The sequence below is a fragment of the Denticeps clupeoides genome, chromosome 1 (assembly GCF_900700375.1).
Source record: "Denticeps clupeoides chromosome 1, fDenClu1.1, whole genome shotgun sequence".
Taxonomy (NCBI): Eukaryota; Metazoa; Chordata; class Actinopteri; order Clupeiformes; family Denticipitidae; genus Denticeps; species Denticeps clupeoides.
In genome coordinates, this window is record NC_041707.1 from 22,153,472 (window position 1) to 22,165,128 (window position 11,657).

An 11,657-nucleotide genomic window follows, 5' to 3' on the forward strand; every position below is an offset into this window, starting at 1 on the left:
TGGTGTTCCTGCGTATTTACTAGCCAGCAGCTACTTGGTCGGCGGTGGAAGCAGTCCATTATGGATGCTGTAGTATCACGTTCCTTTCCCATGTTACCTGGCCTGGCTACCGCTTCTCTTTCGGGGGAGGGCGGGCGAGAGGCTAGCTTGTTCAGGTACTCTTGGTTCGCCTTTTTGTGTGAGCTTTTCAAATGGACTTTCAGATTCGTGGGGTTTTTCCCCTTGAGAAGTATTCCACATATTGTATCACCTGCTTCTACAACAAGGCACTTACTTTTATTTTTGCCACTGTCATAATCAAAGAAATCCCAAATAGGACTTTCTTCCGACTTTCTTCCGACTTTCGCTGCAGCCATCACGCTAGCCGTCACGGACAGACTATGGGCACGTGACGTCACAGACCACGTGTTACCATAATGGTCAAAAACCTGGCTTAAAACTGGCAGCGTGAAGTAAATAGATTTTAATTCAACCCAAAAGGCTTATTACATAGACGAAAACGAAGGACGTTTTTGCTATAATATTAGTTCGTTTAAGTTCGTTTTGTATACACACAAAACAGTTTCAGTTAGTTTTCGTTTTTTTTTAACTCTTTATTTCAGTTAACGAAAATGCTTTTTCAATTCTAGTTTTAGTTTTATAGTTCGTTTTCGTTAACTATAATAACCTTGGTCGGGACCCTGCAGGACAAGAAGCCATGGAAGGCCAGGGACAAGGAAGCTGGCGGCGTCCTACCAGCGAGTCGCAGCTCCTCCGATCTCAGCGGGGCTGCGTCAGGTGGCGTCCAAATGTGGGTCAGGTCTTTCTGTCACGTCCATGCGGGCATGACGCGGCGGGTGAACGGAGAGGAGGACGAGGAGTGATGAGGAACAAAGAATGAAGGACGCTTTCACCTGACATCACGAAACTGGGGTTTAATGGTGAATCACAAGACAGGGGAGACATCCAAGACGTTGACATTAGTGAACATGGAACGTAACGTTAAAGACCTGACAGCGAACAGAAACAGGGCAGCTTTATACATTTGACACAGGTGAAAACGATTAGGGAACATTTCACATGACAACAATGAAACTACATGACAACAATGAAACTGAAAGAGTAACCCCTTTTCGGACCGGATCGTGACATTATCTTTTTAATATTTGAAAATTTAAATCTGAAAGTGATTGTTTTTGTCAATGTGAGACACAGCAAGCACATCACAACGAAATGTGCATTTAACCATCATCCTTGGTGAGAAGTGGCAGCCATGACAGGTGTCCGTGGAGCAGTGTGTGGGTACAGTGCTTTGCTTAAGGGGACCTCAGCGCAAAGATGTTCAAAAGTCCAAGTCAGGTCTCAAGTCCTTGTGTTCCCCTGTGTTTCCTTGCTTAAGCCAGTACATGTCCGGGCCCATCTGAAGTTTGCTAGAGAGCATCTGGATGATCCAGAAGAGGATTGGGAGAATGTCATATGGTCCGATGAAAACAAAATAGAACTTTTCGGTAAAAACTCTACTTGTCGTGTTTGGAGGAGAAAGAATGCTGATTTGCATCCAAAGAACACCATACCTACTGTGAAGTATGGGGGTGGAAACATCATGCTTTGGGGTGTTTTTCTGCATAGGGACCCGGATGACTGATCCGTGTAAAGGAAAAAATGAATGGGACCAAGTATCGTGAGATTTTGAGTGAAAACCTCCTTCCGTCAGCAAGGGCATTGAAGATGAAACGTGGCTGGATCTTGCAGCATGACAATGATCCCAAACACACCGCCTGGGCAACAAAGGAGTGGCTTCGTAAGAAGCATTTCAAGGTTCTGGAGTGGCCTAGTCAGTCTCCAGATCTCAACCCTATAGAAACTCTTTGGAGGGAGTTGAAAGTCCGTGTTACCCAGCGACAGCCCCAAAACATCACTGCTCTAGAGGAGATCTGCATGGAAGAATGGGCCAAAAAACCAACAACAGTGTGTGAAAACCTTGTGAAGACTTACAGAAAACGTTTGACCTCCATCATTGCCAACAAAGAGTATATAACAAAGTATTGAGATGAACTTTTGTTAGTGACCACTTATTTCCACCATAATTTGCAAAAAAATTCTTAAAAAATCAGAGGATGTGATTTCTGGATTTTGTTTCTCATTTTGTCTCTCATAGTTGAGGTATACCTATGATGAAAATTACAGGCCTCTCTCATCTTTTTAAGTGGGAGAACTTGCACAATCGGTGGCTGACGTTTTTTGCCCCACTGTAAATAATTTCAAGAAATGAACATCCAAGTCTAAAGTCAAGTCACAAGTCATTGTTTGTGCAACTTAAGTGCGACTCATCTCTGCCTCAGTAGCAACTTGTTCAGGATTTGAACCCACAATCTCTTGGTTACAAGTCCACTTGCTTGTACTAGTTGCATTATTACTCTTTATAATTACAAGACAACATTTTACTTTACTTTTAGTAAAGTACTTTTACTTTTGTGTAGAAAGTGGAGTAAATAATCCAACACTGCACATATATAACCACATTAATGTGTCTTTAACATTACGACAAATTGTCCCGCTTCAAATTTCACTTCTTAGTGATTTAATTCTTGGTGAATTAAATAATTGGATCTGCTTCTATCCCCATCTGCAGGAAAAGAAAGCAAAACACAAACTCCTGGAGATCACAAGTTAACGTTGATAAGTAACAGCGGTGGTTATGACATTTTATAACACAGTAACTGATTGCAATTTTATGTATTTTTTAATTAAAAAACAAGAGTGTAAACCAACTGTGTTACCAAGTGTACCACAGCACATCCCATCCCAAATGTTTGTCCTCTATATCATCATAAACAATATTTTTTTGGTGATCCTACAAAGTATAAAACCATAGCTGTTGTATTTTGTCATTGAATCTACACCACCAGTGAAAAGTTTGGATGCACAGACTCAGATTCAGATCACTTTATTGTTTTTCAATCAGTGCAGATGCATTGTTGAAGGAAAATTATGAGCACAGGGCTGAATACAAAACCAGAAGAAATAAAAACTGGTTAAAACCGGATTTATTTGAAAAGAATGTGCAGTAATAAAATAGACTATCTATGCAGATACATATAGTACTTGTACGCATAGTGATCTGCGGCAGCAATGTTCAGAACAATATCTGTGCAATAAAGTAATAAATATAATATGCGCAATTTTGTAGCAATAAAATGTTTTGCAATCATGGTTAAATAATGGTAACCATGATGGAAAAAATGGTTCCAATTTACAATTTAAAACATTAAAGTGACTAGTGTAGTAGTTTTTTTGTAACACGAACAGAATTCAATGATCTTGGCAGCCCCTTCAACAGTCCATTGTATCTGGACCGCTGAGATCGCCGACTCAGATGCAGCTGGTCAAAAGGCTCTATGGTGCCCCTGTAGAACCTGGGAAGGATAGGAGGGGAGGAAGGTTGGCCCACTTAGGAACATTACATGAAGCATTTTTTCTTCGTCTTAGAATTCTTAGAATGCGCTGAAAAGGAGCTATAAGGGAGCCCAGAAGAAGAACTGAAACTTCAATGCTGTCTTTCTTTCTACCGCCGCTTCCGTCCTGTGACATTAGAGCCTTTCCATAAATACAGTGATGCGAATGAGGAACCGAAATTTAAATAACCTCTATTTGCCAACAAACAAAAAAGAAAACAAAGAGACACTATAGAGTTCATTTGCAACCAAGCCAGCAAAGCACAAGAAAAAACGCCCAAAGGTGACTATATGTGTAAAGAATGACTTAACTTTCTTCAAGTACTAAATACCTGACGAATAACCCACTTTTATTAAAAACATTCCTGTTTTTTATTTATGCTTGTGACAAAAACAGGATTTAACTTTAACCCGTACAGAGCCCTTTCCTAAAACCAGACTTTAGACCGAGGGTGCACTAATTGTAATCCCACCGACCCCGGTGCCCTGGGACTGTTTGAAATTCTCCTCACAAGAGTCGCCGCAGGGGCCAACATTCTGTGCCCTGTCACGCGGTGAAACACTCTAACATTGTTCTTCTTCTGAGAAAAAGGGGCAGTGAGAGGGCCTGGGGGGGGAAACAAATCAGGGCTTTTGTCTATTTACTACAGTGCTCCAGTACAGAGGTCTGAAAGCAATTTTGAAAGGTGGTGGCAACGTAAGAGAGCTGTGGCTAGAAGGGCGGAGTACATGCTGGTCGAGCAATGTTCATATAGTAATTGAGAGTGCAGAAAGCCTGGGTGGGGACAGGCGCTGTCATGAGATAAGAGTCCAAAAGTGAGATAGTGAAAGTTTGTAGTGAAACTCTCTCCTGTTAAACAGTTGAGCATGTACATTTAAATGAAGAATTGTGTACATGTACGCATTGCAGTTGCACTGTACAGATTGTATAAAACTTCCTTGGGAAGTGTCCCGCTGGGGCTGCTGTGATCTTTATCTTTCTCTTCTGATGGGATAAAACACATCTGGCCTTCAGAGCAAGCTGAAAAAACAAACCCCGCTGGACATGAGACAGCAGAGCCGTCTCCTGGACGAATCAGCTGTACTCACTGAACCACACAGTTCTAGAAGAGACGTTAAGCACATCCTCCAAGGCAGCAGACAATTGTACGGCAAGGTATGTAAAACAATAACATGAAACCAAACTTCAGAAAGGCTGTGGACTTAACCTCTCCTTTCTATTTGATTTGATGTTTTTTCTGCTTTTTTCCCCTCATGTTATTTTTTGCTTGCATGGCCTTTGAAAATAAGTTCTACAAGTGGGATCAGACAGGCTTTAGAGGTGGCCTCAACCCCCCTGCTGAGCATGGGCTCCCATAATTCCCTACTGCACTGTGGGAAAAGCACAGTTGCATTGAACTTTCCTTTTCCCCTCCCACCTGGTATTGTTCACCCTTAGGGAGGATGGCCCAAAACCTGGGTGGGATGACTGAAGGGAGAGTTTTCTGCTGTGGTGAACCATGTAGACATAAAAATAGACGGACTTTGTCACTATCATATGCAATTTTTTCACTTCTTTGTGAAAAGTAAATGCATACTCTGAGAGATCAGGTATAATTACATATTATTCCACCTACACTAGTGATACTGCACTATGACTAACATCCTATAGCAAAAGGCAGTGAGGTTAGTTTATAAGCACATTTCTGTGTTAAAAGTGGCAGCTACTTCCGTATCGCTTTAGATTATTATGACTGCAGTCGGCACATGTTGTGTCGGGCGTGTCTCTTCTTGACCTTTGGATTCTGAGAAGGGAATTCCAACATTTGGTTGTTCTTTTCAGTTCCACTGTGCTGTTCAGCATGCTCTTCTACCATCCGCTTGCCGTTTTTCTCACTTCTCCCTCGGTTCAGTGTGAACACCATGACGGATGACTTTTTATTTGTTTGAGAAATTCCAGCTTATTCAAGAAGACCAGTGAGGGGGTGAAGTGTACTTTTGTCGAAATTGGGAATAGTAACTTTGACCTAATTTTGGAAATAAATTATTAAAACTATGAGCACGAAACTTGCATGTAAGACTAACATATTAATGCAATATTATCCACAATTCAGTTCAACGGCAATGGTTTCTTTCATGGCTCAATTTCAACCAGGTGAATTTGACATCGTCCGTCATATATCTGAAATATACATGTGCACCGGAATAGAATAGACACTTTAATAGCTAGGAGTAAAAAAAGTACATAGTACAGTTGGCCCCCTGTTACCCCATTCATCACTGGGGTGCCTTCGGCCCAAAGCACCACTGCCGCCCAGATAGTGGTCACGTTTGCGACTATTATCAGCGCCATTGTGGGGTGGGGTGTCGGTTAAAGTGGATTTCACACATCAGTCTCGCTTCTGGCTAAATAGTGGCCTATGACGTCACTGGGGCGCACAGCGTTGCCTCTTTTCCTTCCTCCCAACCCTAATTGCCTCAGTCCGGCTCAGGGCGGCCGCAGCCCCGCCCATCGAGCCGGGTGCGCGCCGCGGTGGGCGGGGCCAGAGCGGCTGTATAAGCGGACCGCGCGCGCGCCCGCGGCTCTCTGGAGTGACCCGCAGATTCCGAGGTGAGAGCAGCTTTTTTTCACGTCTGCAAAATTAACTTTTCAATGGTTTGTTCGTTTTCTGCTCACTTTATAGTCAGCAGTGAGACTGTAAACTGGACAAAGAGCGAATGTCCGCTTTTTTTCAGTATAGGGGCTTAATTAAATGAAACCCCAACAGCTTTGTGTTTTATGAAGGGATTATCACACCTCAAACTTGCATTATTTCGTCTATTTTATTTACGCAGAAACGTGTGGGTTTCGAAGAGCTAGGTTTTCCCATCATGAGTAAAGACGTGGAGATGAAAGAAGTGGAGCTGAACGAGTTGGACCAGGAGAAGCAGCCCATGACTGGAGATGCTCTGGCCGAGAAGAACGGCGCAGTTAAAGTGAAAGTCCCTGAGGACCCCGATGTCAAGTTCACCGGCCTGTCCAAGGATGAGCTGATGAAGGTCGCTGGAACCGCAGGGTAAAGTTGCTGCTGGTTCAAGTCGCAGGAGGAGCAACCAGTCAAAAATGCTTTTAGTTCTGGGTCAGAGTTAGATCTGAAACTTGTTGTTTTCAGCTGGGTCCGGACACGATGGGTCCTGCTGGTTCTGTTCTGGCTGGGCTGGTTGGGAATGCTGGCCGGAGCAATCGTGATCATCATCCAGGCCCCTCGCTGCAAGCCTCTGCCTGAGATGAACTGGTGGAATGAAGGTCCTCTGTACCAGATTGCTGACGTGGACGCCTTCACTGAGGACAAGGGCTTGGAGGGTAAATTCACGAATTCAAAGGCCTTTACTCCGCTATCACATTTTCTCCCACTTACATATCAGTATTATTGTCAAATAAATATCTTAGGACAGTATCAGAGAATTTTTAGTTTTTTGTTTAAAAACATAATTTTTCTTAATTTAATGTTTTTTATTTGATTAATTTTAATTAATTGCTTATTAATTGCTTATGACACATGAAGCTCATTTTGTGGGCATTCAGAAGGAGATTATGGGTTGGATTTAGCTTTTTTTCCTCTCTCAAGACTCTGAATAGAAGTGAAGTTTTGCCCAAACATTTGATAAGACTATCACGTGACTCCTGCCTGGAGGGTTAAGTAATAAATATCAGGTTAAGTATTAATTATTATGTGTGTGTGCTGGATTGAGCCCGTAAAGCTTGTTCAGGCATGGAGCTGATGTAAGCAGTCACATTGTCAAAGCTGCTTGTCTTGTGACTGCCCCTTGTTTCTTTAGGCACGTGCTGGGTCAACCTTACTCATCAGAAATATTTCTCCCTTCTCACTTATCTTATTTGTCACACGAAAGGAAATGGTGAAAGGTCATCAGCATGTGATTGATAAAATTTAACAGGTTTTCTCTTTCCTTTTGAAGGAGTGATTGAGAAGTTGGAGAGTCTAGGTCAGCTGAAGGTAAAGGGCCTGCTACTGGGTCCCATTCACACAGTTCAAAAAGACCAGCTGAACACGCTGTCACTGGAGAAAATAAATGCCGCCTTGGGAGCACCAGAGGTGCTGGACAAGTTGCTGGACCGAGCTCACAAAAAGAGTGAGTATTCTGCAATGTGACCTCACAACTGCATTTCCTCCAAGAGACCACGCCCCTTAACTTCCTTTAAACTCTCAAATACTCTCGTATGTAAACGTACATACAGAATCCACAAGTATACATGGTAAATTATACTTTTTTTTTGCTTTTAGGTATTTCTATCATTCTGGACTTGACTCCTAACTATGAAGGTGATAAGCCCTGGTTTACAAGATTGGTCGACCTGTCAGATAAACTCAAGGTCGGGGCTCTATAAAAAACATGGGAGACGAAAACCTTATTCTAAAGCTTAACATGTATTATAGCTAGATTTAAGCCTGTTATTTCCCAGTTTATCAAACAAAGAAACTTTTTATGTTCTGCTAAGTTAAAGCTATTCTGTCTATTTGTATGACAGGCTGGCATACAACACTGGATGAAAAAAGGTGTGGATGGAATCCTGCTGTCCTCATTGGATAAAACTGAAATGAATCCATCTGAATGGGTCGCTCTGCTCAATGCTGTCCACAACAGCACTGAAGATGGGCCCAAGAAAAGGTTTCCTTTTCTCTCACATTTACTTTTATTAAAGGACATTGTGCAAGTGCAAATGTGGGGTTGAAGCAGGGTTTGTTTTATGAGATTGTTCCTGCAAACACGAGCGCCCTCTACTGGAGTAGTGTAATGAAGCAGAACGTTTTTCTGTTTCTTTCAGCACTTTAAAGTGATTAACGATGATCTCAGTGACGTCTACTTGTATCCTCCATTAATGTGGCATTTGCTTCACCTCTCAGGGCTCTGATTGGAGAGATGTCGGCCTCCTCAGCTAGAAAGGCTGTGGAGACTCTGAACTCCACAGGCTTAGACCTGTTGCTGTCAGGTGTTCTTAAGCCAAATCAGACGGGTCAAGAAAAGGCCGGAGCTGTGCAGCAGCTTTACTCCTCACAGCCCCAGACCAGTTTGGCCTGGACACTTAGTGGACCACGCACTGGGCACTTGGCATCAGTGGTCAAGCCTAGATCTGTTCGCCTGTACCAGCTCTTGTTGTTCACTCTGCCTGGCACGCCGGTATTCAATTATGGAGACGAACTCGGCCTGGAAGATTTGGTGAGAGTTGCATGAAGAAAAGAAAAGTTCAGCACAAAACAACTAAACTGCACAGTGAAATGAAGGAACAATGTTGATCTCTAATTTTCAGAGAACCACTTCTCCCAAAATGGTATGGGATATAGAAGACCCAGCTGATGAAAAAAATGAAACGGCAAAGGTACGGAAAGGAGATGATAGAAAAAAATTGTGTTCTCACCCAAATAAATTTTTCAAGCAACATGTTTTCTTCCATAGGCATTGAGAGCAAAAATGAGCTCACGGAGAGACTGGTTCCGAGCACTGAGTGATCTGCGGGGTAAAGAGCGTTCCCTTGCGCACGGTGACTATGTTCACCTCCACAACGCCACTTCCTCTCTGGCCTATGTGCGCATTTGGGACCAGAGTGAGCGCTACCTCACTGCGCTGAATTGGGGAACAGCACCAGTCACCCTCAGCCTGTCTCACCATGACCTTCCCCTACAAGCCAAAGTCCGACTCAGCACAGACCCTGAGCGGCACCCTCAAGACCAGAAGGTTTCTCTGGACAGCTTAGAGTTAGGTCCCAAAGAGGCTTTACTACTGTCATACCCTTACACAGCATAGACAGACACAGATAAACCTTCAAGCAAAACGGCGTAGAGAAAAATCTAACAGGAAAATAGTGAACCTAGTAAAAAAAGAGTCTGCTGAAGTCACGCTGCCTTCTCCAGGGTGTTTTATACACAACTGTTCTGTGACCACGAACCAATGTTTTTTTCCCCCATCTCACTGGTCTTTTTTGGTGAAGTATTTCCCAGAACTGCACCATTGTCCTCCAGGCTTTAAGCTGTTGCCAAATGCTGTAAAATGACACCAGCCTTGGAGAAAAGAGAAAACTGCTGTTTGGAGAAAGTAAAATCGTCTTTACTCAATGCAACCGGTATTGATTGTCTTTCGTATTTTCCTAGTTTGTTAAGGCTTACTTGTGTGTTTTCGTTGTCTTACTGGCTCAGCGCCAGGTACAGTGCACACACACGACCGGAAGAGACCTCAGTATGCAGTACATATGCAGTACAGGTGTGTAAGTGTGTCACTCGCCAAGATTCAGCTCATTGAGCACCCTGTACAAGATAGTTGAGCCTAAAATGAGATTTGCTCTTATTGCAATCAAACCGGGTGATCACTCGTCTTTGTGAGTGTGAATGTTAGAGAAAGTGTGTTTCTTTGTGTGTCTGAGAGTGTGTGTGTGTCACCTTACTCCCACTCGTCCCGCTCCCTAGTCTGCGCTCACTAACCGTACGGCGTGTGAACTCCTTCATGTTCAGTAACGTTTTGTGTGTATGAACTTTCCCGGTGTCAAGCGTCGGCGGGCACCTTCTGCCACGCACTTCCTCCCCCTGTCTGGAAGGAAAGGGGTGGAGGGTGTTCAAATGTGCTGTGATATTGAATTACATCATTAAATTATGCACAAATAATCACATGGAAAATTCCTACACATTCAGAACGCACACATTATATATTATTGTTTAAGAATTCTGAAAAAAAAGTGTAATTCTAATATTAAAGTGAACATTTTAACATGCCCGTGAAAAGTAAAAAGTGTTTATAAGTCCGTTGAAGAAAAGATTGTAAGGATGATTGGGTGAGTAGAAATTTGATTTGTGTTGGTGATGTGAGTCTTGTGAGTCTGACAAGTTAAAGACTAGTGTCACCGTACTGTTACTGTGTTAAGTTTTACTGTTACGCTAATACGGTTCAGCGCATTTCCAAAACTCACTTCAGAGGAGAAGAAATTTTACAACATGGTAAGTAGTGACAAACAACTGTACTTGGGTTTCCTGTGTGAGAGTATGTACTCTTGGTCATACTTGGTAATCAGGTAATAAGGAAGAATGTTTCAGGCGACTATATTTCAGAGGTGCATTTCCAACGTAAGCAACGCAGAGAGAAAATAACAAATGAAATAATATTTGATATTGGCAGACCCTTGGAACTCCACCGTCTTTAAAACAGATAAGAAGGGTGTGAGGGGCCTGGAGTTACCCCTGACCTTTAGCACAGGTATCGAATTTACACCAGACCTGTCAGCAAGCAGAACAAATCTGTACAATGCTGTCCTAACATTGCAATGAATTATTATAACAACAGGAAGAAATAAAAATATGCCTTAAAAACCTTGATTAAGAAAAAGAAATGTTTGTTTTGTACAAATGTTTTGTACAAAGAAAATCTCTATAATATGTTATAAATGTATCTAGACCTACAATAAACAGCAAAAGTCCAATTTAATTCTAGTGTTTAAAATGCCTTCTATATTTTGAATTGATCTTGATGTGAAAGGGGAAGCTCATAGAAACAGGCTTCAGCATATTTTCACCTCACTTAAATATTGCACAAGTGTTATATAACAAATAAAAAATGCATTTTGTCTTACTGTTAAGAGAAATACTTTTGCACTACATTTCTTAAATATTTTCACTACTTCATTTCATTTTTCAGATTGCAAAAGCATTTCTCAGCAAGGTAGCCATCCATACCATTTACATTAAAGTGCATGTAGTTCAAGCATTAAAAAAAATATTTTTTGTAGAACTAGGTGGCAATATGTTCTATTTACAGTACTACTTACTATTCACACCCAGGCATACAAAATACTATACTACTTTCAAAGACTTTATTATTTGCTACCTGGTCTCAACAGTGGTGTGTCCTTCATTATTGTGTGACCTTGTAACAGTTACGTTTATCTCACCATTGAAGAACGGTTTGCCATTAATTTATTATACTGCATGTACATTTCATTATACTACACTGGTATAAACAGAGCAATTTCTGAAATTGCATGTTTTAAATTGGATTGGTTTGAGGTGTTTTTTTTATTCAATGGGTGCGATTACCCTCAGTTTGTGGCCTGTGCTTTCTCTGCTCAGGTACAAAGACACGCATTGAGATTTTTTTTTACAGTGAATTGATTTGTTGGTTTGATGAGTACATGCAGTACATGCAAACTATAACGTAGACAGTAAAATAGTCTGAATTTGGTGGTCTCATATGAATTTATACTGT

General features: G+C 41.9%; 1 protein-coding gene across 1 annotated transcript; it reads left to right on the forward strand.

The window, feature by feature from the left end:
* Window positions 1–5,911: 5,911 nt before the first annotated feature.
* On the forward strand, window positions 5,912–9,528 carry slc3a2a (solute carrier family 3 member 2a). The gene is made up of 9 exons (XM_028982916.1): window positions 5,912–6,024; window positions 6,249–6,469; window positions 6,566–6,756; window positions 7,371–7,544; window positions 7,697–7,785; window positions 7,942–8,081; window positions 8,318–8,630; window positions 8,722–8,790; window positions 8,868–9,528. Exons 2-9 carry the CDS (start codon window positions 6,285–6,287, stop codon window positions 9,213–9,215), a joined length of 1,509 nt encoding a protein of 502 aa, XP_028838749.1. The 5' UTR covers window positions 5,912–6,024; window positions 6,249–6,284; the 3' UTR covers window positions 9,216–9,528.
* Window positions 9,529–11,657: the final 2,129 nt, after the last annotated feature.